Genomic DNA, 27,478 nt, shown 5'->3' on the forward strand with positions numbered 1-27,478 from the left:
TTCCTTTGTATTTCCATGTTTAATAATGTTTATTGTGTGGGGAATATTGGCCGTACACATTTAAATTAATGGTGCATTACATTTGACTGTCTAAATAGTAGTTGTATAATATATCCATGTTTCAAGCAAATTAACATGACGTTAAAACAAAAACAAAACATTTGTGATGTGAAACTCACAGCCAATATCAGCATTGTATTTCATTCAGTCTTACAGGTACGTAAATATGGCCAGTAACTTCACACTGGCAGATCTACCGTATGGTGTTACCTATTCTCAGACGGGTTAGTCTTGGGAACAGACATCAGGGTGTCAGAGGAGGAAGGAGAAAGTACAGTTCAACACAAAGGGTCACTGATTGACAACACAGCCACAGTGACTGACAAGGGCAGGGGACAGACACGACGACTGAGTTGTCGCACGGAAATAGAAATTGCCAGTGGTCTGAGGGGGTATGGGTTGTTGGAGCAGGCGGGTCAGTGTGAAAACAGACAGAAGCACTGGAGTTCGGCTGGAGAGCTCTCAATGGTGACAGACAGACATTCCTAGTCCTACTGTATACGCCGGTTTGTAAATAAAACAAAAAAAGGAGGGACTTTTACAATGGGGACGAATGAAAGACAGAGAAATAAACTGTGTGACTGATAACTGACCAACAGAGGACTTTAAGCTGCTATTGGTTGTTGCTAGTTGGTACTCTTTTACGCAGACAGCCCCCTGTTCTAAAGGGGACAATCAGACAGACCTATGACAACAGATGCTCACATGGCCCCGGAGGGGTCCGACTCCTTGGGCTGGATGTTGCGGACCACGTGCTCCAGCTGGCCAGAGTCAGACACGTCATAGCTGGTCTTGTACTTGGCCAGGATCTTCATCAGGGGGCGGAGCTTCAGCCACCACTGTTCCTTAGGGATCCTGTGGCTGCAGGGGGACAGACAGAGAGGGAGAGATTGTACAGTTGAAGTCGGAAGTTTACATACACCGTAGCCAAATACATTTAAACTCAAGTTTTTCACAATTCCTGACATTTAATCCCAGTAAAAAATCCCTGTCTTAGGTCAGTTAGGATCAACACTTTATTGTAAGTATTACTATTTGGTAGCATTGCCATTAAATTGTTTAACTTGGGTCAAACGTTCTGGGTAGCCTTCCACAAGCTTCCCATAATAAGTTGGGTGAATTTTGGCCCATTTCTCCTGACAGTGCTGGTGTAACTGAGTCAGGTTTGTAGGACTTAAGGTGTAGGTGTTACTGTCAGAGGGTGCTGTACAGTGACAAAAGCTGTCAGACGTAAAGTGACCTACACAAAGTCAGTTTCATCCTTCAGCTGTACGACGGGCTGGAAGACCAGGGCCCTGCGACGCATCCCCAACAGACAGCACGTGTCTTCTGTGTTGGCAAACACTCTCCCTACAAAACAACAGTCAAACACTCATCCATGGGTTATATGCCACTTTCACAGTTATGGTCCAAGTTTCCAGTACATTATTATGGTAATGGTTAAGTCAACTTCCTACAATTGGAATGTCACTACACTGTCTACATGGATCTAGGATAATGTTTGAATGGGAAAGGGGAATACTGTTCTAATTTAGGTTTGCCAGAAGGAAACATCTAGGAGTCTTGCAACAGTGTGCTGAATAAGAGCAAACCAAAGAAAAATACACAGATCCAGAAATGATATCAAAATATAATACCTGCTCTAGTTTTCTTTAACAGAACCTCCAACTGCTACAAACACCAACTAAACTCTATTTGAGACATGTAACACTACAAGGGCATGATGGGTAAAGGGACATGGAACTAGATCTAATGAAATAGATGGTCATGGAGCCAGAGTCAATTAATGAAGTCATTTACCTTCATCTTATGTCATCCATGTGCACAACAAATAAGACAAAAGACAAAGAAGAATGTAATGTTTTAACGTTAGCCTTAATCAAGAAACTAGTATAGTACTTATTTTACTATTTATTTACTTAGTAAATAAGTAATATAAAAAAATGTACATGATGTGGTATGCACTTATAGTGCAGTATAAGCGCAATTGTCACATTTATTATGGAATAGTTACTTGCAATTTCATCATGCAAAGTGTTCAAACATAGCCCTTACACATTATATTAAATAACAAATACGCAAATGAAACCGGAGGGAATTTGAAATCTGCTGTGTGATGGATGCATTGTGAACAAAACGACCAAAAACACCCAAAAAGTTATTGAAGGACTCCATGACAGATCCAGGTAAAGGTGCTGCATCACGATCACAATCTTATCTGAGGACACTAGGAATCTACTGGCATGACTACAGTCTTTACTACTGTACCTTGTCTGAAGGTCTCGTTCATTTTCTTGGTGAGCCATAGCATGGCTTTGGCCGAGATCTTTGTCCCAAAGTTGCGGTCGAAAGGAGATGGTGCCCCTCCCTTTCAAAACAATCACAACAGCTGTTACTATATTCTCCTCCTCTCAAAAGTAGTGCACATTATAGGAAATAGGGATCTGTTTTGGACGCAACCACAGAGAATTCTACGGTTACCTACCTGCTGCATGTGTCCTAGTACATTCTTCCTGCAGTCGAACACTCCTCTCCCTTCCTCAGAGTACAGCTGGTAGATGAAGTCTGTCGTGTAGTTCTCGTTGCTGTTCTCATTTCTGCCACACCAAAATGAGAAGGAGGGAGTGAGTGAGTGAGTGAGGGATTGAATGAGACGGTGAGTGAGTGGATACCTCCCAATGATCTCTCCTTTCTCCCAAAGTGTACACTTTTCTCTTGCTGCGTTACCTGAGGACCAATCCTCTTTGAATGGCTCCCTTCATCTTCTCTGTCAGATGCTCAACGTTGGACTGAAACAAAACATGCTACGAGTCAGTGTTCCTTCTCTTGACCAGCAAAAAGCATAACTGCACCTTGAAAACATTGATCTATATTGGGCACAAATCCATTCTGTTCCACTTACACATGCTCTACCATAATACTGCACTGTTCGCCAAATAGACTCCAGTGCTTCTGCAACTTGAGTATCTTACCTAAACAACAGTCTCTGCAAAGGCAGATGGTCATAACCTGATGTTAGCTGTTACAACTGCTTAGGACATATTCCATTTACAGTATGTCATGGTTATGAGACTGCTATGAGGGTTCAAGTTGAAGGTTTGGGAGAGGTTTTTCTGAATTAACTTGCACATATATTCCTGTTTGTTTAAGTGTGCGTTTGTCTCACCTGAAGGTCCCTGATGTCAAAGGGTTCTTCGTAGATGTAGGCAGCGTCCGCCCCAGCAGCCAACCCCCCGACACTGGCCAGGTACCCACAGTACCCTCCCATGGTCTCAATGATGAACACACGCCGCTTGGTCCCGCTGGCAGACTGCTTGATGCGGTCGCATGTCTGACACACACAAACACACTCGCAGAGTTAGACAGACGCCGACAGCATTAGTCGGGAGATCAAAGTGAACAAAAACACCATTCCAGGCAGACTACTGCCACAACAGAGGGTGCTAAAAACATGTGAACTCATTTTCTTTCTCATTTCTGTTCATACATAATAAGTTGAGAATTCCTGGATTGTTCACGACACGCTATGTTTCCATATCTGAAGTGAATACGTCAGCCCAGGCTTCGTGATAGTACATCCCTCATCATAGCGTTACTCCGCCCTACTCATAGCAGACAACCATAAAGCATTCTGATACTGCCGCAGGTCATTGAGTGGTTATGATACCACGACACGGCTTGCTTGCTATACTAAGCACACATAGGCCCGTTCGTTCTAAAACGTTCTATTCACCAAAAGACTGTAGACCTGTAGAAGGCTAAAAAAAGTATATACTGTTTAGTGGTAAACATGTTACAGTACATGCAGTGTGTGATACTGTCTAAACATTGCACATCTAAATGTTGTGATATTTTGTAACAGAGGTAAAACATCTATAGAAGAGAGATTTCAATCGATAAGTCATCAAAGTAGTGTGATCTTAGCGGGGGTTTGTCCCTTACCTCCACGATGGAATTGAGGGCTGTGTCTGCCCCAATACTAAGGTCAGTGCCAGGCACATTGTTACTAATGGTGGCAGGCAGCATACACATGGGGATGCAAAACTCCTCATAGCTGGACCGAGCCTCATACAGCTGCAGAAGACACTCAAGCGCCTGAAGCAGTAGGCAGTAGTACAACACGCATTAGACAACCAGGGGGAGACTTCTGACTGAGAGACGGTCGAACACACCTCTCGGAGACACTGATCGAGTGTACCCTGCTATTCCGGGCTCTTTCCGTGTGATAGCAGCTATGGCTTCCCATTGGCAGAGAGGGGGAGGGTGGGGAACGGAGGGAGGAAAGAGAGAGGGAAGGATGGAGGAAAAGGCTAAGGTAAGGAGCTGGGAGAGGAGGTAGGGAGGTGAGAGGAGGGGGTAGAGAGGTTGGAGGGTTGAAGAAATAAGCGATTCATCTGATGGAGAGGCAGAGAGGTCTGTTTGGGTTCTGCAGCTCAATGCAGCTGGTGACACTGCCTACAGTACCTCAGCCAATAGAAACGGTGGCTGGAGGCGGGGCACACAGGTGGCAGGACAAGCACGGGTCAAGTCCACAAACGGAGGATGAGGATGATGACCGAGGGGGGACGGAGATGAAGGAGGAAGAGATGTCGGTCAACTTGTAGCCCAGACTGGACCTCTGCCTTGTCGTTTCACAACATGCTGTTTGGACTGCATACAACAACGTTGTGATGTTGTGCCTAAATGCTGTATACAATCCTTTAAAAAGATGACTCTTGTACAGTAACTTTTTCACAAGGACCCTTGTAAAAAAGGAAACAAACAGGACTAGATTCTGGTGGATGAATAATCACTAAAGTATTTAACCGTGTGCTAAAAAAAGTGCTAAAAAAAAAAAGAACTGTTCACCATTTTGCTGTAATCTTTACACAAAACACTTACTAAGGGAACGTTCTAAAAAAAAACGTTTTATGCAAACTTAGCAATAGCACACACGTAGTATCAATGTGAGAGCTTCAACAGCTACTAACTACTTAGCTACCACAACCTAACAACTACAGCATGTTAGTTTGTGCCTTTTAGAGGGTAAAAGAGCATTCTATTGAACACTAAGCAGTGTAAAGCCTGAACGTTGTTGACCATTGGTCTTTGTTAATGAGGTAGGTACACAGACAGTCAAGGGGCAGGCTGGAGCAAACATGGTGGCCACCACGACACATAGGTACGGTCAAAGCATGCCTCCATGTCATTACGCACTTACCTGGGAGTGCTAGGGACAACTCGGCTTTGGTTTACCAGCCATCCAATTTCCCCTCTGGGGATCAATAATGTTTATTCAAATTCAAACTATGTGTAATGAATGTTTATCTGTTAGTTATAAACTGAGGGAAATATTTAGCCAACATTCACTGCATGGTTGTTAATTTCAGAAACGGTGTTATTGAATCAATTGTTACATTTAGTCAAATTTAGTACAGTAGATAAAATAAAACATTTTCCTATTCAGGTCCAAAACCTTTTGCCCTGTCAACTGTATCAATGCAAATGTTGGCCAGGATAGCTGATCGTGATAGCTGATTGGCTGATGCTGGTAAATGGAAGGCCGAGGGGGTTGGTCCAGGTCAGCGTTGCCCCTTTATGTGATTGGCTGAGCCTACCAGGAAGTAGGTGTGGCTATCTCTTTTTTTCCCAGCCTCGCTTACATCAGTGATGGCGTTCAGAGCTGTGTCAGCGCCAATGCTGAGGTCTGAACCCGGCACATTGTTGGAGACAGTGGCTGGCACCATGACCATGGGCACACAGAACTCGTCATATTTCCCACGGGCTTCTAACAATTCCATGAGTCCCAGGTAGGCCTGCAGGGCAGAGCCAGAGCCAGGGGTTTTAGTTACGAGATGGTGCTGATAAAGCAGACTGACAGTCAGGGAGGAGGAGACATGAAAGGATGCCAAGGGGAGAGCCAAGTCTATCACAACGGACAGCAGCGTGAAACAGACAGGTACCACTCCAGACATACACACACAGTGTTCCTACACATGTGTGCATACACGCGCACAGGCACACACACACAAACTCAATTGAACACACTCTTACATACACATATATAGAAAGCTGGTGAGCCTAGTGCACAGGTGTGCGTGAAATGACGTGTGACTTAATGTGCATTCTGTGTTTTCCAGTGGGACCAAATTATCACTTATCTTTTAAGTTTCAGACCATTGGTTCACTATTCATTTGAATGTTTTCAATGCCTCAACTAAAGGATCTATTCTAGGTTTTGAACTGAAATCAAAAACTGAACAATGAACCAACTGTTTTTTTCGAATTCTTAAATTGAACTGATTATTCATTTACTTATGCACTTGATGCAACAACAAGTACCAAATAATGTGCATGGCTATGCATTAAAGCAGGTGGGTACGAGCCAACGCTACAAAGAAGCAGATTGATGGAAAGGGTTGGCAAAATCAACATAACAATGTTTTCTATGATGAACTCACACAATAAACATTACAAAGTTATATATTAGTTATATATACATATTAATACTTTACATCTACAGTATAATACATGTGAATGATTCATTTGAATCATGAATTTAATTACAAATACAGAGTACCAGTCGAAAGTTTGGACACACCTACTCATTCAAGGGTTTTTCTTTATTTTTTACATCATTGTAGAATAGTGAAGACATCAACACTATGAAATAACACATATGGAATCATGTAGTAACCAAAAAAATCTAAATATATTTAATATTTTTCAAAGTAGTCACCCTTTGTATTGATGACAGCTTTGCACACCCTTGGCATTCTCTCAATCAGCTTCACGAGGAATGCTTTTCCAGCAGTCTTGAAGTAGTTCCCACATATGCTGAGCACATGTTGGCTGCTTTTCCTTCACTCTATGGTCCAATTTATCCCAAACCATCTCAATTGGGTTTAGGTCAGGTGATTGTGGAGGCCAAGTAATCTGATGCAGCACTCCATAGCTCTCATTCTTGGTCAAATAGCCCTTACACAGCCTGGAGGTGTGTTGGGTCATTGTCCTGTTGAAATACAAATGATAGCGCAAACCAGATGGGATAACCAGATGGGATGGCGTATAGCTGCAGAATGCTGTGGTAGCAATGCTGGTTAAGTGTGCATTGATTTCTAAATAAATCACTGACAGTGTCACCAGCAATACACCCCCACACCATCACACCTCCTCCTCCATGCTTCACGGTGGGAACCACACATGTGGAGATCATCCGTTCACCTACTCTGCGTCTCACAAAGATACTGCGGCTGGAACCAAAAATCTCCAATTTGGATTCATCAGACCAAAGGACAGAATTCCACTGGTCTAATGTCAATTGCTTGTGTTTCTTGGCCCAAGCATGTCTCTTCTTCTTGTTGGTGTCCTTTAGTAGTGGTTTCTTTGCAGCAATTCGACCATGAAAGCCTGATTCACGCAGTCTCCTCTGAACAGTTGATGCTGAGATGTGTGTTACTTAAACTCTGTGAAGCATTTATTTGGGCTGCAATCTGAGGTGCATGTCAAGTAACTCTAATAAACTTTCCCTCTGCAGCAGAGGTAACTCTGGGTCTTGCTTTCCTATGGCGGTCCTCATGAGAGCCAGTTTCCTCATAGCGCTTGGTGGTTTTTGCAACTTGCACTTGAAGAAACTTTAAAAGTTCTCAAAATTTTCCGGATTAACTGACCTTGATGTCTTAAAGTAATGATGGACTGTCATTTCTCTTTGCTTATTTGAGCAGTTCTTTCCATAGTATGAACTTGGTCTTTAACCAAATAGGGCTATCTTCTGTATACCACCCTTACCTTGTCACAACACAAAAACACAGTTTTTTCCCTTGATCACACAGTCTTCATAGATCGATATCTAGGCTATATATGAACCGATTTAATTGGAAAAAAAGACCCAATAGTGATGTTTATGGGACATCTAGGAGTGCCAACAAAGAAGATCGTCAAAAGGTAATGAATGTTTTATATTTTATTTCTGCATTTTGTGTAGCGCCGACTATGCTAATTATTTTGTTTACGTCCCCTGCGGGTCTTTAGGGGTGTTATATGCTATCAGATAATAGCTTCTCATGCTTTCGCCAAAAAGCATTTAAAAAATCTGACTTGTTGGCTGGATTCACAACGAGTGTAGCTTTAATTCAGTACCCTGCATGTGTGTTTTAATGAACGTTTGAGTTTTAACGAGTGCTATTAGCATTTAGCGAAGCGCATTTGCATTTCCAGATGTCTAGATGGGACGCCTGCGTGTCGGGTGGAGGTAAGAGGTTAAGGAAAGAAATTCCACAAATGTACTTTTAACAAGGCACATCGGTTAATTGAAATGCATTCCTGGTGACTACCTCATGAAGCTGCTTGAGAGAATGCCAAGAGTATGCAAAGCTGTTATCAAGGCAAAGGGTGGCTACTTTGAAGAATCTCAAATTTAAAATATATTTTGATTCGTTTAACACTTTTTTGGTTACTACATGATTCCATATGTGTTATTTCATAGTTTTGATGTCTTCAAGATTATTCTACAACGTAGAAAATAATGCAAATAAAGAAACTCTTGAATGAGTAGGTGTGTCCAAACGTTTGACTGGTACTGTATATATTGTAAAATACATGAAAAATGTGGAAAAAAAATCAAATCTAACACAAAGCTCGAAATTCATGAAATAATAATATCTACTATATAGCAAAAACAACAGGCGTCAACATACCTCGAATCCTCCGATAACTAACAATGCATTTATGTTATGTGCTCGCATCTGCTCAGCAATTTTTTCAACATGCTTTGCAGGGAGAGTTCTGAAAAAAGAAAATAGGATAAAGCAACAGAAGAGTTAGACAGTTTTACATTTAGTGTGTGGGGTGGGGAGGAGACCCTACCTGTGTACTGTAAAAAAAATATTGCACTTCAGCATGGTTTTGAGGCACAGTCGATGCCACCCTGGGCTACGGGCCAGAAGGTCGAGGGTTCACTGACCACCACAGTCGAGTTCACTTTTCCTGCCCGGCTCATTACACTACGATCAGAGCTGGCTGCAGACAATAATCAGCTAGGGGGAATCCGTTTTTCTACATTTTGATGCTATATTTATAATGACATAAAATAAATGCAATGATTTTCCACCAGCGGGTTTCTGTGCCAATGCACCACACACAACCAATAAGCAACGCATAAACTGCAAACCGATTACCGACTCTGAGCGCTTCATCACAGTTTGTATTTTCAACACCACAATCAAATGCAGTATGACAATCTCGACTTACAGAAAATACATACCTCTCTACTCAGTATCAAAGGCTTGGCAAACTCTGAATGTTATTAAACTTTTTGGTGTTTTGTAACAGATGTTTCTTTCCATTCATCGAATGGCCGGTGTGCAGTTTGGATGCAGAAATGATATTAGAACGGAGTCTAATGTGCGCCGGTAGTCTACAGGAGACTTTTGAAGTAGCCTCACCAGCTTGAAACATTATGACTGGTTGCGTTTATGCCACACAAAAAAAAGTCCTACATTTTAAAAGTTAAAGATGTGCTATGCAGAAATCGCTCAGCCGTTTCCTGGTTGCTAAAGTTGTAATAGTTTGTCTAATTCCAGTTTGTGACAAAACAAGCAAGTATAGTGTAGATAATCATTGTACCATCTAAACTGCTGTGAAATATATTTTCCAAAACGCAAACAAATTGTATTTTCGGCTGTTTGAAGCTGGTGTACAAAACCAAAAGACGCACAAACTAAACTTAAAACACGGGAGGCATAGAAATAGCGCACATTGAACATATCTAGCGCTTCTTAGAATTGCTTTCAATGCAAATGACATATATATAACTCATATTTCTATGTGAATTTGGTCGGTTCGCCCAAAAAAGTTACATATTGCAGCTTTAAATGACAAATATTTAGGCTATATTGAAACATTAGGTTCTAGGTCGAGGAACAGCCGCTCGGATCGGAAAGGAAGCAGAACGCTTGTTAAGCTTTCCTGAATAACTGGGCCTGCGGTGCGCATAGATAGGCCTGTGAGGACTCAGGACAACTTGGAAGAATGATGATGGGCAACAGACAGCGCATCCATATCAGAAGTAAAAATACAGACCGATTGTCCTGTACTGTGTCTTTCTGGGCTGAATAATCTGTTGAGAGTAGACCCACAACGGTTCCAAATGGAATGAATGGAAGTAAACATTTAAATAACAGAGCTTTTGTGCCATTATTCAAATTACATTTTCACTGCAGTTTACAGCCTAGAGTAGAATTGTACTCAAAATAAATACTCAAAACAATAATTGTACAAATATTAATTGCATTGTAGTGTGGTAGGCTAGTCTAGGTAGGTTAATTATATTGTCCCATACACATTTATTTCACTGTATAACAGATTCCACCGTATAACAGTCAGGAAGAAAATAAAAACAATACAGGCTGATTACTAGCATCTATTGACTTGCAATGTCCGATAAACAGAATGTCTAAATCAAATTAAAGTATATACAAATTGAGGTTTACAGCAACAATTCAAAAGGAAGGCTACAGCCCCCAATATTTGTTTTTACTGTTTGCATTTCACAATGTATTATTTTGATTCCCATCATTCGATTCACGGGATATAACCAAACCCCAACTGCATGCACATCAAATAATTGTTTAAAAAAAATACTTTCATAAAAATGTCATTTAAAAAACATTTTTTTTTACTATTTTGAGAAATGTGAAGAGGGGCATCCGTTACATATCAAATGAAATGTGTATGGCCTAAGCAAGATCAATACGGGAGCTTTTTCAGCTGTGTGTCTCATGTGTTTACTGTTCTTTCATGCGCAATGACGCACCAGCCTCTCTGCTGCCTATCAGCTACTCTTCTATGTTTTTCTTGTGGATTCATATTGAACATTTGTGCAGATTTGAATGACTTTCTATGCGATGTGACTGCTAGTTAACCTATTGCAGATCTGGACAAACGATCCACCTACCGCTATTGTCACTAAGCATAGAGGGCAGGATACAGTTGACTGTATAGTAAGCGTACAGAAAAGCGCAGCACATAAGGGAAGTACCAAAACACCTTGATAGGGGAAATTTGGCTATATGGAAGAAATGATATAGCTTCTCTAAATGCTGTATTATAAACTATTATAATATTATAATCAAGTGAGTGATATTATATCAAATAAGTTTGCATTTGGGATGGAGACTTTACCGTTTTGTTCCCAACAGAGATCCACCTTGCCCTGTCCATCCTCCGACATCTGCCCATTTGATCTCTTTTATCTGAAGGGACAAAAACAGAATCAAAACAAACCAAATCACATCTTATTGGTCACATCCACGTTTAGCAGATGGTGTTGCTGGATGTAGCGAAATGCTTGAGAAAATATTGTAGCCTACTGTAACTTGTATTGATTGCCCTTACAGTTGCTTGCGAAAGTATTCACCCCCTTGGCATTCTTCCTATTTTGTTGCCTTACAACCTGGAATTAACATGGATTTTTAGAGGTGTTGTATTGATTTACACAACATGCCTACCACTATTTATTGTTTGTGAAACAAAAACTGAAAACTTGAGCGTGCATAACTATTAACCCCCCAAAGTCAATACTTTGTAGAGCCAACTTTTGCAGCAATTACAGCTGCAAGTCTGTTGGGGTATGTCTCTATAAGCTTGGCACATCTAGCCACTGGGATTTTTGCCCATTCTTCAAGGCAAAACTACTCCAGCTCTTTCAAGTTGGATGGGTTCTGCTAGAGTACAGCAATCTTTAAGTCATCCCACAGATTCTCAATTGGATTGAGGTCTGGGCTTTGACTAGGCCATTCCAAGATATTTAAATGTTTCCCCTTAAACCACTCGAGTCTTGCTTTATCAGTATCCTTCGGGTCATTGTCCTGAAGGAAGGTGAACCTCCATCCCAGTCTCAAATCTCTCGAAGCTAGCTAAATAGCTAAATTCCTCCTTGCTGAGCGGCCTTTCTCAGGTTATGTCGATATAGGACTTATTTTTACTGTGGATATAGATACTTTTGTACCAGTTTCCTCCAGCATCTTCACAAGGTCCTTTCCTGTGGTTCTGGGATTGATTAGCACTTTTCGCACCAAAGTATGTTCATCTCTTGGAGACAGAACGCGTCTCCTTCCTGAGCGGTATGAAATAATGTAAACAATTGTTGGGAAAACAATTGTTGGGAAAATGACTTGTGTCATGCATAAAGTAGACGTCCTAACCGACTTGTCCTAAGTCGTCCTAACCGACTTGCCAAAACTATAGTTTGTTAACAAGAAATTTGTGGAGTGGTTGAAAAACAAGTTTTAATGACTCCAACATTAGTGTATGCAAACTTCCGACTTCAACCGTAGCTGCACATAACCCTCTATAAGAAACCTGTGCATAGCTGTCTAAGAGACCTAGGAGGGGATTCTAAACTCACCAGTGATTATTGTCAAATACAGCTATCTAGGGACTACTGGGCAGGTGCTTCAAATCCATGTACTGAACTGTTCGTGTTACCGCAGTGAGTTTAGATCCAACTAAAGCTGAGACTGAGAATTTCTAGTTCAGTTCCAGTAGGGAAAGACCAGTAGAACTAGATTTACAAGATACATCATGGTCTTTCATTGGAATGAATCCTCTTTTATAAACGAATGGCACAGGGGGACAATCACAAAACAAGCCTACTCCAGTGAAGTATTTGTATTACACGTCAGCCATGTCACGTGGCCCCCTGTTGGTGCAGAATGGTACTGCTCTTACCTGGGAGGGGAAGTAATATAATAATATAATAATATATGCCATTTAGCTGACGCTTTTATCCAAAGCGACTTACAGTCATGTGTGCATACATTCTACGTATGGGTGGTCCCGGGAATCGAACCCACTACCCTGGCGTTACAAGCGCCATGCTCTACCAACTGAGCCACAGAAGGACGTGACATCATTGACCAAGTAATTGATTTACAGTAATCTGGTCAGATCATCCTACTGCTTGTACTCTCTATCAATCACCTCAACATTAACGGCCATGGAGTCAGTGGACGGCTAAAGGTGACATGGCTGTTCAACTGTCAGCTGGACTGTCAGCTAATCTAGAGTACATTATTGTAAGTGAATCTCTGAGTCTGTGTGGCATCTTCTAATCCAAATGATATGTGTTATGAATTGTTAGAAGAGCATAAGAATACAACTTGTTTGTCTGTTTATGATTACCTGTCCCTTATAGAATCCCTCGAAGCCATCGTTGACAGCGAACATCTTGTGTCCCTCAGAGATGCCCACCCTGACGGCAGAGCGGACAGCAGCGTTCATGCCCGCTGCGGGGGCTCCCACATTCAGCACAGCAATGTTGAAGTTACTCTGCAGGGACAAGGGGAACAGGATACACCATTACCAAAACTGTCAACTGAAAAAAAAAAATATATATATATATATATATATATATAAAACTTTTAAGCAGGGGGTAACAGAGCTAGGTTGGGAAGGGGGAAAGGGGCAACAGAGCTGGGCAGGGAGATAATTGTTTTCTGGCCCTATGCATATATGTTAAGGCTAGGTCATAGGCATACCCCCTGCTAGCTCAGACAGAGATAGACCACGCTGACACATTACAAACATGTTAGAAGAGGCAACACTGATGAAAAACATTCTCAACACTGGAAAATGAACTTGGAGTGTAAGTCGTGTGCAAAATAAACATCCTTCCTGTTATAGATTTTACAGGAATATGGGGAGGGGAAACTTGAGCAAAGATAAAACAATGTTGAACTCATGACCTGTGATTGACTTACATGTGGGAGTTCTGATTCTAGTTTACGGTGAGCCAGGAGCTTGTATGTCTTCAGGTTGTTTTCAAAACTCCTGCAATCAGACAAAAAAGGGAAAGATGTCTTACAATATAGATATGACACAAATACAAAGGAACAGAAATCCACTTAGGCACGTTAGCACTAAGTGAGACCAAAATGAATGATAGAATAGGGCCCTACAGCCCGGTTCAATTGATCCTAGCATTCTGTTAATAAGTGGAGCCGGGAGTGATTCATGACCACGTGACCAGGAACACCTCTAGGTTCGGCAGTAGTTTCAGGTTATAACTAGGGTCCAGAGTGTTTCCTAGCCAGATCAGGTGGTCAGGAAAATCTCCTGTCCCTAATAATAACAAGCTCCTCAACATTAACCACTACTTTTATACTGTAAATGGGGAAACAATGTCCTAACTGGTGAAGGGGATGTCCCTCAGTGAACTCCAATCATTCCAAACTGGGTGACCCTGACGTAATATAGTGATCTAATTTACTGCCTGACCAGGTCCTTTCATGCTGGCTGCTGCTCTCTCTGTGTATGTATGTGTGTGTGTGTGTGTCAGTGGCCCAGTAGGTCACGTGTTAAGAGGCCTACTAACATCAGCACGAGAAACGGGTCACTGTCCCTAATATTTCACACTGGGCTCGTGGTTGTGGCTGTAGCTGTACAAAGCCACTACAGTGGTTGGTGACGTGGCTGTACCTGCCGCGCAGCTTCACAGCCTCTTCAAACTTCTTCTCATCCATGGCTTTCTGCACCTCTTGAGTCTGGTGAACCAAAGCAGATTCATATTTGCATGCAAATTAGCAGACGCTTTTATTCCGAGTGACTTATACATTTTTTCTAATGTGTATGTGATTCCTGCCTTAGTAGGACATGAAGTCGATGCAATCTAATGGTAGGTATCTAGGTAAGATCCGAAGGGTTTGCAGTGCAGTCATTGAGAGCTGCTCTGTGAAAGCAACCGGCAGCCACATGCCTTGGATAGCGATTAACCAAAAAACACCTCGCTCAGAGAACAAAACAACATTCATCATTCACCCACTTGATGCACTTATATTTCCCATCAGGCAATTCTCTCATTCCTCCATGTGTGTTTGTGAGTGTGAGGGTGTGTGTGCACGCGAGTAGCAAGCTGCCTTGTCCTGGCTACAGTACTCTTGTCTACCTACCATCTGTACACACTCCATGAGAGGCAGTCTCACCGCCTGGTTTCCACACAGAGAGACCACACAGGCTGGTGTATTCGCTGTAGTCTCCAACAGAGCAATGACAGCCTCCACACCCATACGACTGGCCTGGAGAGAACACACAGCCACACATAATAAAGATAGGAAAGATGCCACGGGCAGAAATGTTTCTCCAGAGCAATGTACAATACACTGAGTGCATGTTAGTACATGTACAGAATGTGATCCCTGTTGGAATTTAACCCAAGACATTGGCAATGCTAGGGTAATGCTCTTAGCAACTGAGCCAAACGGGACCACATTAAACATATACTGACATCTCTTCCCTCTTTGCCTGAGCTCACACAGGGATTATCGCCGTCCCTCTCTCTGTTTCCCTCACTCTCCCTCTTGTTTTCATGCTCTCTTGCTTCCTCTTTTCATTTGTTGTATTTCAGAGGATGTAGGCAAACTGGAAGAGCTTGCCAGCCCTGGATTTCTCCCACTCTCTATGATAGACCAGTACGCCGAGACCAAGACATGTGCCATGTCCTCAAATCTGTTAATGTGCTTAGCCTAAAAGCAGCAGTTGTTTCCTCCCCAGGCCTAGTGAGTGCATGTCTTCCACACAATTAATCTCGTGGGACTGCTGTACACTACTAGCCTGGTCCCGGGTCTGTTTGTACTGCCCTGTCAGCTTTTATGGTCATTTTGTCACGCCAAGCATGGGAGTTGGCAAAACAGCACAAACATATCTGGGACCAGGCTAGTACACGATTGCAGATGTGGGGTAACGGCCAGGAATGTGGTCAGAATACGGTCAGAATACCTACCAGGATACGGTCGAAGGCAGAGGGGGTTCCTCCTCTCTGGACGTGGCCCAGGATTGTCACACGGGTGTCAAACCCCAGGCATCTGACAACAAGCTGGGACAACAGGAACCATATTTTAGCTAGATTGAGGTGGTTTTAACGGCACTCTTTTAAAGTCTGTCTTATAGTAATGGTATAGGTGTAATGGTCATGCGATACACTCATGCAAATGTTAGCTCTAATACTGGGCTAAATACTGAAACAAGTATTGTTGTATCTTTACGTACTGCAAGTAAACTATCAGATATTATTTGACCTAATATATTCTAGACATACACATTTGTACTAAACACGGAGAAAATACTCCCACAAGCTGAAGAGTTGAGCAAAGGGACAACACAATGCACATGCAACCCATCCTCCGTATTCCAGTCATGTTTGTGGGGTCTTTACAAGATGCACAGATCCCAAGCTTAAAAAAGGGTTGACTTTCAACATGTGACACAAATAAATAAATAAAGACATTCAAGCACACGCTGGATTAAATGCTTTGCCTCAATTCCTGAGGGCCTACAATGAAATGGTAATATGCTGTGTCATATTGTGCTACATTATAAAAGGTCTTCATTTTCAAAATGATTAACCATGCAACTCAATTATTTTCCATTTATAGTGTATTTGACAGCGGAAGTACTGATGCGTTTTGTACAAAATGTACCTCTTTTACAACGCGTTCCACAGGCCTGGCTAGACATGTACAGTAGGTTAATAAAACGTATCTGCTAAAAGCTGTCACACAGCAAATTAAGAAGGTAGAGGGGGAAAGCAGGTTATCAGCTGTAAAGTAACTTTGAGGCCACTCAGGAAGCAGTCTTACCGCAGGGTGTGTGTGTGTGTGTGCGCGCGTCAGAGCATTCAAACCAGAGTGCACAGTCAGCGAGTGAAGCCACACCAAGGGCAGCACGGTAGCGATAGAGGCCTAGCAGGAGCTGTCTGCTATAGGTCTGAGTTGCTGTACTTACATCCTTGACATGGTCTGTCGTTATGGGCTTGTTGTTACAATCAATTGCCCCCTCGGCTATTATTATGATATTCAGCCTTTTCATTCCTGCCCGGTTCTATATGAGGGGGTGGAAGACACATGACAGAAACTAAAACAGAGGTTTGACATGGGCTCGCAAAAGACGGAGGGCCAGACAGTGAGAACATTGTCCATGGACCAGAGAGCAAGTGTTGATTCTTGGCAGCTTATTAACCAAAAAATGCTCACAAATCTCTTTGTTTGAACATGTCCTTAATATCACATCATTTACTAACTTGGTGTTGACACATAATACTCTGCTCGTTTGCCAGTGGACTATTTTGACACTGTTGGGCCTACGTACTTTTGGTTTTGGCCCTGTAACACGCTAAGGTACTCACGTCCTTGACAACACTACCGGTTATAGCTTTCCCATGTCTGTCAATGGCTCCCTCAGCCACTATGATTATGTTCAACCTTGAACCCCTGGAGCGAGTCTGGACCATAACATTTTATTTCCAAACAGAAAACAGCACAATAACACACAGGTAAATGACCGTAACATGACCAAATAACTGCAGATCAGCTCAAATAACTGCAGATCAGATCAAATAACTACAGATCAGATCAAATAACTACAGATCAGACCAAATAATTGCAGATCAGATCTTATCGCAATGTTAGCTTCATGTGACATTGAACTGAACTTGTTCCCATTCTTGGTTAGGCTAGCTTCATTTTATTCTAAAAGTAACCATTTATTTCTAAATTGTTCAATATAAACAACAACGAAAGAGTGAACTGGATAGTGAACAAGCATTAATTATTACAGTGAGTAAGTGTTGTGAGGTTAAAGGGTTAATACGTTACCGCAGATAGCTTCTGACACATCTTCTCCTCCCAGCCGTCCTCAGGGGGCATCTCAGGAATCAGCACCCAGTCAGCACCACACGCCAGGGCACTCACTAAAGCCAGGTATCTGGAGACGCACACACAAGTCAGACAACAGCACCCAGTCAGCACCACACGCCAGGGCACTCACTAAAGCCAGGTATCTGGAGACGCACACACAAGTCAGACAACAGCACCCAGTCAGCACCACACGCCAGGGCACTCACTAAAGCCAGGTATCTGGAGACGCACACACAAGTCAGACAACAGCACCCAGTCAGCACCACACGCCAGGGCACTCACTAAAGCCAGGTATCTGGAGACGCACACACAGACACACAAAGACGCACACACAAGTCAGACAACAGCACCCAGTCAGCACCACACGCCAGGGCACTCACTAAAGCCAGGTATCTGGAGACGCACACACAGACACACAAAGACGCACACACAAGTCAGACAACAGCACCCAGTCAGCACCACACGCCAGGGCACTCACTGAAGCCAGGTATCTGGAGACGCACACACAGACACACAAAGACGCACACACAAGTCAGACAACAGCACCCAGTCAGCACCACACGCCAGGGCACTCACTAAAGCCAGGTATCTGAAGACGGACACACAGACACACACACAAGTCAGACAACAGCACCCATCGGCCCCACAGGACGGATCTGAACTCACACACAAGGTCACACATAAGGTGTGTTAGCATATCCGTTTTTAAATACGTTTAAAAGTCTGTGTCTGTCTTACCCACAATGCCTGCCCATGACCTCCAGCACAAATGTCCTCTGGTGGCTGAAAGAGAGATGAGCGAGTGAGAAGATGACATTTGAGAGAATCATATGCTCACAGACAAAGTAAAAACCCAAACAACATTTGCTAAAGCTACTATTGCTAACCTCTGTGCGGTGGTCATGATTGCATCCACCACCTCTATGATCCTGTGCAGGGCAGAGTCCGTCCCGATTGTCATGTCGGTGCCACAGAAGTCATTGTCGATAGACCCCACCATCCCGACGATGTGCAGGGCTGAATACTTCTGGACAGCATCTTCATCAATCAACCCTGTGGCAAAGTTTAAGAACAATGCAATTATACTTTTGTGACTAAGATTGAAATAAAGGAAAGCAATTTATTCCAAGATCCCTGACTCCTCAATGTGAGGTGTGATTTGCCATAACTTCTTAGCAGAAAGGTTAACTTGACATTGGACCTTCATTCTAAGTGAGGATACGAAACATCCAACACGGGTACACAATGAGAAACTAAGACCAATTCATTCTCAAATAAAAACCATGTCAGAGGACAGAGTTTTTGTCTTCCCAGACAAATCCTTTCAGATGAAAAACATTTGGGGATTTATTATCCTGTTCTAGCAGCAAGCTCACAATGGATTACCTCATCTGCAAATACACTTTTAAGACTGTTCAGCTTACCGCAACACCAATCTTGACATTTCCACTTCTTTTCAGTGTCAAGATGTCACCCTGTCAGTATGACCTCTCTCTTTTACAGCCCCATACCTTTCTCTAAGCTCTCTTTCAATGACCCCTACATCATGCTCCTGTCTGTCCCGGCAGCAAACAAACCCTTCTGCAGTACACTTTTCTCTCTGCAATCCCTTTCTCTCGTACTTCTCTCCTGTCCCCGCTTGAAGTGCCAGTCCCCACCTTGCAATCTTTCCAAATCTTCGATCCCTAACCCCTCTCCTGTCCCCGGTAGAAACAAAACCAGCCCCATTCCCCACCCTGCTGGACCAGTTCCTCCAGCAGTCCGCTCCACTCCTCTCTGAAGAGGTTGGCCCCAGTCAGGCTGCCGTCCCCTCCGATCACACACAGGTTGGTGATGCCACGCTGCACCAGGTTGTGGGCTGCCTTCAGACGCCCCTCGTGGGACCGGAACTCCTTGCACCGGGCACTGCCAATGACAGTGCCACCCTGGCATGGTGGCATTACACAAACATTGAAGTGCATGTAAAATACAGCGCAGATGCAAGATGCCTACTCACACCAATCAATTATAGCTCTGTCTATGTCTACTGGTTTTGTAAATAGGCTACTGTGATTCAGTGTGTGGTCATCTACTTCTGTCCTACATGGATGGTACAGTACTCACCATTTGTAACATGCTGGAGACACTTTCCCATGATGCCTCCTTTATGTTCTCTTCTCCACCATCTACCATACCCTGATATCCCTGTAGATACAACACAGATGTCACGAAGTACGCACGCACACACACGCACAGGCACACACACTTCCTAGGCTTAACAACCCCCCACTATGTGTAATATCTGGACTGGCATGCAGCTTGTATATCAATCATTATCGTCACGTGTTTCCTTGCACAGAATCAAATTAGAAATGTCCAAGCCCAAGACTGTCACGTTCTGACCTTTATTTTCTGTGTTTTGTGTTTAGTTAGTATGGTCAGGGCGTGAGTTGGGTGGGCAGTCTATGTTTGTTTGTCTAGGTTTTGGGAATTTCTATGTTTCGGCCTAGTATGGTTCTCAATCAGAGGCAGGTGTCATTAGTTGTCTCTGATTGAGAATCATACTTAGGTGGCCTGGGTTTCACTGTGTGTTTGTGGGTGATTGTTTCCTGTCTCTGTGTGTGCACCAGATAGGACTGTTTTGAGTTTCACATTTCTTGTTTTGTTAGTTTTGTTCATGTGTACCTTATAGCATTAAAAAGTACCATGGAAAATTACCACGCCGCGTATTGGTCCTCTGATCCGTTTCGCCTCTCCTCTTCGGAAGAAGAGGAGGAAACTCGTTACAAAGACTAAGCAGTGCTCTAAAAAAAAATGTATTGGTAGCACTGGGTAGCATTGGTAGCAATACGTTTTGTGATTTCAAGTTAAGTCCGATTTTTGGAATTAATTTAGCAATCACATCATGTTTTGCTTGAATTACCTTTTTTAATTGGTCCCCGAACCCATAGGAGGACATTTTCAAATATATAAAAGCCTCCTTCATTTTTCTTTACCTGTAAAACTTCCACTGTCAAGTTGTCAACTTGACTTTGAACTTATACTGTCCTACAAGAGTTGCTGAATTTCCTGTTTACCCTCACAGGTGAGTTGAAATGATACAATGCACCAACTTTATCAAATAATTCAACAAATGTAACAACAACCAGAGCATAGGCCTACTGACAAGAAACGATACACATGTAATAACTTTGCTTAGGCCTACTGACAAGAAACGGTACACATGTAATAACTTTGCTTAGGCCTACTGACAAGAAATGACACACATGTAATAACTTTGCTTAGGCCTACTGACAAGAAACGATACACATGTAATAACTTTGCTTAGGCCTACTGACAAGAAATGACACACATGTAATAACTTTGCTTAGGCCTACTGACAAGAAACGATACACATGTAATAACTTTGCTTAGGCCTACTGACAAGAAACGATACACACGTAATAACTTTGCTTAGGCCTACTGACAAGAAATGACACACATGTAATAACTTTGCTTAGGCCTACTGACAAGAAACGATACACATGTAATAACTTTGCTTAGGCCTACTGACAAGAAACGATACACATGTAATAACTTTGCTTAGGCCTACTGACAAGAAACGATACACATGTAATAACTTTGCTTAGGCTACTCCAAATGGCACAAACATCATTTTGCCATTCAATGTTTATCTGAGTGAATATTCTTCCGAGGCAGACTGGTGCTACCAAATGAAAAAACTCCAGGCCGCACAGACTACCAATGCTTATAGGAGCATAGCCTATGCAACCAGAATGGTCGCAATTTAAACCACAGAGATATAAAACAAATATGTCCTACTGTGTATCAGGTCTTTGGCATTCACATCCTGTTTAAACGGACACGGAAGCCAAACAGATTACCTGAGCAGACCCGAAAGGGAACATACATGTGATCTATCGACTAATGCCTTTAGTCGTTGATATAAAAGTGTAGGCCACCATGGACACAAATGACAGAATGAGCAGGCATTTTAGGCCCTGGCCTGCTCAGGAAGTGAGCTGCATAGAGGCTTAACATGTCATAATTCATTCAACATATGCATCATCATAAGACCGAAAGCGAAACCCGGCCCATTTGTCAGCGTGTAGGCTATATGTGAAATAGATGGTCTGGTCCCATCCAGATGTTAGAATATGTAACACAAACATTGCCATGCACTGTAGCCTACTGTAGGCATGTATCCTTGTGTTTGTAATTCAGCTTCCACATGATGGATGCAAGAGCTGGTCAAATGTTGGGAGGTAGCCTCTAATCGGCTAATTTTGAGAAGATTCCAAATGTTGATCAGTCATCCTATATTTGTCTACATACAAAACCACCCTGGATGGTAGGAACATACTCAGCTCAGTAAGGTGTTTACAAAGTGTTTTGTCCCGGGAATAAAACTCAAGATAAATACAGAGTGCTCCTTGTCTTGCTTTGCCCAGATAGTCCCACCTGTTGACGTATCCTTGGGTAAGGAAGGATATTTATTGTTTGTAAAGTAGTGCTGTGTGTACAGAGTGTCTAGACTCACCTCGCGAATGAAGTAAACTTTGGCTCCCACATAGATTCCCATTCGAACGACTGCCCGGACAGCAGCATTCATTCCTGGCCAACAGAAAACTCACTTGAATAAGGCATTTTTAAATAACAACATTTGAATACTGCTTTAAGACTCCTGTAGCGATGGGTCCGACATAGTCTAATTAAATCAACAAGAGAACATATGGCCAAAGCACATGAGTCCTGTGCATACACTTATGAACGTAAGTGGTGAATAGCTCAACATGTAATGTCATGCCCCCTTTCAGGCCGAAGTCTGAATCTTTTATCACCATAAGAAAGAGCCTCGCTTCCAAAAAAATACCAACACTGTGCAGTCCGCTTCCACTGCAGGACTCCCAGTCTCCCACTGCCATGTTCAGTTGCCTTGGAGAGAATTGTAAAGATGGTGTTCTGTGCCTACAATTCTAATGTCAGGTTAACCAACTGTCGCTTCTTAGACAGTAGGAATAATGATTTGTGTGCTTTAGACCAGGCAGATCCGTGGAACTTGGCTGACGAGGCCAAGGCGTTTATAAACAAACTGATAAACGTTTGGTTTCACAGTGTAATAGTTGCTAGGCTAAGCTGTTACTAAGCAACACACTTCTGAGATTGACCATCAGGAGGATATGAAAGAAAGAAAGAAAGCAGGGGAGAAAAGAATAATAAGAACTGGTACAGACTTCTCTAAATGAACCTCATAGGGCCGAGCCTACATTGAGTGTGTTATAAAAGCTATTACATAATGACAAATCCATAGTTCTTCATCCATAATCATCATAAAGGGATCATCAGATGCCACTTTACAAGTCAAGTGATCATCGCTGTTCTGTTGGCGTAACTACATGAATATGAATAGCATCGTTATATTCGTATTACCTCTTGTAAACGATCTGATTATGAGTGCGGCAGAGCCAGAGAGAACATATGGGTATTGTAAGCTATAAGTCTGACGGACTCATCCCACTGGGCACAAACAGGTTGAATCAACGTTGTTCCCATGTCATTTCAACAACAACAAAAATGTAATGTGATGACGTTGAATCAACGTCCAAAACGGATTTGCAAAAAGTAATCAATGTAAGGGACTGTTTACTTTTTTTCTCCCAACATTTAATCTAACTCCAATGATATTTTGAAATGTTTTGTTGATTTCACATTTAGTTGACAACTCAACCGAATTCAAATCAACTGGCATCTGTGCCCAGTGGGACTTCTTTCTGAAGCTGACATTCTTGTTGTTGTTTTCAGTCGGCCTGAATGCTCTCTGATCCTCCAGATGAGTACTACAGTAGTTGTACTTTCTGAGGCCCAAGACTTATGTTTGGGGCCTAACAGAGGATGAGCAGTAAGGCCTGCAGCTACAGTGAACCCTGCAGCTCAGTGAGGCAGACAACATTGCCTTGGCATTATAAAGCCTCCCACAGGGGATCGATCAGTGTAATCCTGGCCATTCCTGGCTGAGTCAAAGGCATCTTGACTGCACTGTAAGACTTTTCAATATTAAAACACTGTAGAATGCACAGTAAAATTCATTATGGGTAAAATACTCAAATGTCTGATATTAATTGGAATAAATAACAGAATTTCAGTATTTCTTTACAGTATACCTAATGTAGATTCAAATGTTCCGTTTCAGGCACAAACCTAATGCTGCCGGGAGAGACGCATAAAGCTCAGATTATTAGCAACAACGACAAAAAAATGAAGAAAAAAATAATCACGCAGATAATAATTGTAATGATTAGGCTTCGCTCTACCGTAGCCTCTGGGTACAGTAGCCACCGTGAATAAAGCGCAGACTCGTGACTGTTAGGTTTGCACCATTTATACAGAGCAAATGGCTTGTTTCTTGCCCAAACGGTTAAAAATATATTTTTTTATTCTATATATTTTTTTAGTGAATATTCAAAACATACAATATACTTGCAGTGAAGCAGCTCAACAACTACATCATACCAGTTATCCAACAGACTCCCATTCAGAGCGACACACAGAACTATCCAAGGTCAATGCCCTGCTCAAGGGCACGTTGACCAATCTACCACCAGGCCTAAAAATGTGAATCAACAAAATCTGCAGAGCTTCAATGATTTTATGCCCCAAATATTCAACATTTTGTTGGTGTCAAGGATTCTATATAATAATTTTAGTCTTGAATCTTGCGTTGTTTTTAAAAATATAAACTCACACACTCTGTACCATGGAATCGGTACATCAAAAAACTCTTCCCAACTATTTTGCAATCTGTATGGCAGTTGTCCACATCCTGGTCCTCAAATTAAACTGGTATACTTTCCTATTTATGCTATTTTTATTCCTCTGCCAGATTTGATCCTTTATATTGGGCAGACAGACCAGTTCCCTAAGAAGATATTACCCATATTACCAGCTGTCACACCCTGACCTGAGTATTCTTTGGTCTCTTTATTGTTTTGGTTAGGTCAGGGTGTGGGTGATATGGGTGATGTATGTGTTTTTTGTACTGTCTAGTGGTTTTGTAGGTTTATGGGGTTGTTTACCATCTAGGTGTTTATATACGTCTATGGTTGCCTAGATTGGTTCTCAATTAGAGGCAGGTGTTTATCGTTGTCTCTGATTTGGAACCATATTTAGGCAGCCATCTTCTTTGGGAATTTCGTGGGTTATTGTCTGTCTAGTTGCCTGTGTCTGCACTAGTATTATTATAGCTTCACGTTCGGGTTGTTGTTTTGTATAGTTAAGTGTTCTTCGTCTTCATTAAAAGTATGTATTCATCTTACGCTGCGCCTTGGTCTACTCCATACGACGATCGTGACACCAGCGCATCATTTTTTCTTTCTACACTATTAAAACATGTTGTTTTTACAGTATTATACAATAAAACGAACAGCAACATACCATATTAATTATTTACAGTAAATTACCGTAAATACCATGCACTCTGGGTGATTTTAGGCATACATTGTAAATCATACTGTAAATCCCAATTACACATTGGTTTAACAGTAGATTCCTTTAAAGAAGTACTGTATTTCAAATGGTACTGTAATTCCACCCCACAGAATACAGTACCTTACCATAGTTTTGGAGTGCCAAAAACCTTTTGACCACTAGTGAGTGCATGGTATTGTTTCTGACTTATTGACATATTTTGAGGCATGCCTTTTAAGAGGCTACCAATGTCACTGATATGTGGTAGTAGTGCCCCAACAATTAAATGTGTAAAGGGGGCAGATTGGAGTGGCAGCAAGTCTCAAACATTGAATGGTTGAGTATTTGCCATGTCCTTGGTCTGTTTTGGAAGTCGTTAAGGTTTCTAGAAGTGGAGGTGGTTCATACATATTTGGTATATACTGTATAGATAGATAGTGCTGTATTGTATAAAACATTTTTTTCTCATTGTAAAACATTTTACAGCAAAACTACAGTATTTAACTGGCAACTCTGCCGCCAATATAATGCTGTACATTTACAGGGACAATTTTTACAGTGATGACCATCATATTGTATCCTGCAGTGGGTAAGAGCATTTTGTCATCATTGTAGGGGTGTGTGGGCAAGTGCATTTCAAATAGATACTGCAGTGCAATGTGATGGACCATGTGGAATATAGATAGGCTTCCAACCATGGCTCATAAGTCAATATTGCTGCAGTAGACCTATTGTAATAAAGTTATATTTTGAGGAAAGGCCTACTGCAGAAATCTTGAAAGCGGTTCTGCTTTCTCTATGATTCAATCAAGTCGTTTGAGCTGATTCCCACTGCTTATTCCTCTTTTGAAAAGCATGTACACTTGCTGAAATAATTACAGTACAGCTGGTATGGCCCTATTTTGACTAAGGCACAAGTCACATTCATAAAGTGACAGTAGGCAGCATACGACAATGGGTTCCCTCTGACGCTGCCTGCAGGTCCTCACGTAGGCAACACACGGGCTAGGGCATCCCTGAAGCTTATAGCAGTCCCATAACTTATTTCAATTACATTCTCGTTTATAATAACCATAATAGTGAACGTCTGCTTTTCAGAGACAGACGTGTATTACATTTCAAAATGATGAAGATAGCAGCATGAACACTATCGTTTTTAGTGACTTCCTGGTTGGGAGGAGTCGTCGTGAACATTCATCCTCACTAATTCCTTTATCAACCCGATGTTATAATGTGGCATATTACTATGAAGCATACCAGTATTATTAAAGGACAAATGCTACAATACGTGATCACACGAACAGAACGAAACTCCGCAATGCAGTGGCAAGAATTCGAAAAATTAAATCACCTCTCCTCTCTCCACACTTCGACCGGTGTCATCGTTTTTGTTAATGTTGTGGAAAATCAATACAAATCAGATGATTGGCCTGATAATCGAATAAACGTCGAGCTATTTGGCTATGTCGGCATTTGTGTTTCACCTTGACGGGAGCCTGCAGCTAGCCTAGTGGTGAGAAAATGCTCCATCCATATGTGGGTAATCAGAGCTAGCTAACCACCGAAATGCTAAATGCGCCTGTGATATCTGCTACTGTAACATTACTTCAAAGAATTGCTATTTTTATTGAAACATGGTATCAAGGCTAGTTGATTCAATATACGATGTAACAATGTGTTTCTTTTCAGTTCAAATTGGTGCTTTCCGCCCTCTACGGGCCTCTCCACTGATACAATGTCATAGCATACAATCTCTTGCGCTGTCATCTGTCACAGTACCTTGAGCATCCCCTCCGCTAGTCAGCACTGCGATGGATTTCCCTGCTCCCGACAGACTCTCAAAGAACCTCTTGCTTTGGTTGTCTGGCTGTGCCATTTTGGCGGCTTTCACTTCTTCTTATGAATAAATTGGTAGTTGTACAGTTATATTTAAAACAGTATAAATTGTGCCGCTGATGGAGGGCTAAAATTGCTGTCCACCCCCCTTTCCTCTCTTCCTTCCCGTGCCCGCTATTCTCCCACTGTCTGTTCCGCATGTACTCTAGTAAGCGATTTGCATAGAGTACAAGTTGGCGATAAATTGACATAATCGTCAGCAAATGAACTTTCGCTTCACGTAGACCTTTCCGTATTTGGACCAATCGGAGACTTGTGGGTGGGCAGATTAGGTGATGGAATGGGAGGTACCTATGAGCAGTACACGAGTAGGCCAACCTGACTGTAAAACCACTGTATGTGGCAGTACATTGAATAGGCCTAATCACATTTTAATGGCTGCTAACATTGAATGCATAAAGGCTGACCAT

The 27,478-nt window shown here is 42.2% G+C and overlaps 1 protein-coding gene across 5 annotated transcripts; it reads right to left on the minus strand.

Annotated features, from left to right (window-relative positions):
• Positions 1-27,214, minus strand: pfkpa (phosphofructokinase, platelet a). Of its 5 annotated transcripts, XM_052483318.1 has the most exons (23): positions 26,952-27,214; positions 22,249-22,322; positions 19,833-19,913; positions 19,465-19,654; positions 18,617-18,782; positions 18,468-18,512; positions 17,688-17,796; positions 16,819-16,914; positions 15,818-15,910; positions 14,988-15,113; positions 14,518-14,582; positions 13,800-13,869; positions 13,222-13,368; positions 11,221-11,291; positions 8,736-8,823; positions 5,703-5,855; positions 4,003-4,155; positions 3,227-3,391; positions 2,788-2,849; positions 2,546-2,657; positions 2,329-2,428; positions 1,305-1,410; positions 1-921 (listed from the first exon to the last, which is right to left on the minus strand). In XM_052483318.1, the coding sequence occupies exons 1-23, from the start codon at positions 27,046-27,048 to the stop codon at positions 762-764; spliced, it is 2,529 nt and encodes an 842-aa protein (XP_052339278.1). In that variant the 5' UTR covers positions 27,049-27,214; the 3' UTR covers positions 1-761. The 5 variants fall into 5 exon arrangements, with proteins under 5 accessions (XP_052339278.1, XP_052339274.1, XP_052339275.1 ...); XM_052483314.1 differs by lacking the exon at positions 5,703-5,855; XM_052483315.1 differs by lacking the exon at positions 4,003-4,155.
• Positions 27,215-27,478: the final 264 nt, after the last annotated feature.

This window comes from Oncorhynchus keta, chromosome 28 (assembly GCF_023373465.1).
Source record: "Oncorhynchus keta strain PuntledgeMale-10-30-2019 chromosome 28, Oket_V2, whole genome shotgun sequence".
Lineage (NCBI taxonomy): Eukaryota > Metazoa > Chordata > Actinopteri > Salmoniformes > Salmonidae > Oncorhynchus > Oncorhynchus keta.

Bases quoted from the DNA above. Each gene is read 5' to 3' on its own strand.
- pfkpa (XM_052483318.1), bottom strand. From the start codon at position 27,048: ATGGCACAGCCAGACAACCAAAGCAAGAGGTTCTTTGAGAGTCTGTCG. The intron at 13,870-14,517 runs GTACAGCCACGT...GTCTGATTGCAG, and splicing joins GCTGTGAAGCTGCGCGGCAG to GAGTTTTGAAAACAACCTGA. The intron at 5,856-8,735 runs GTATGTTGACGC...TCTGCCCTGCAG, and splicing joins TAGTTATCGGAGGATTCGAG to GCCTACCTGGGACTCATGGA.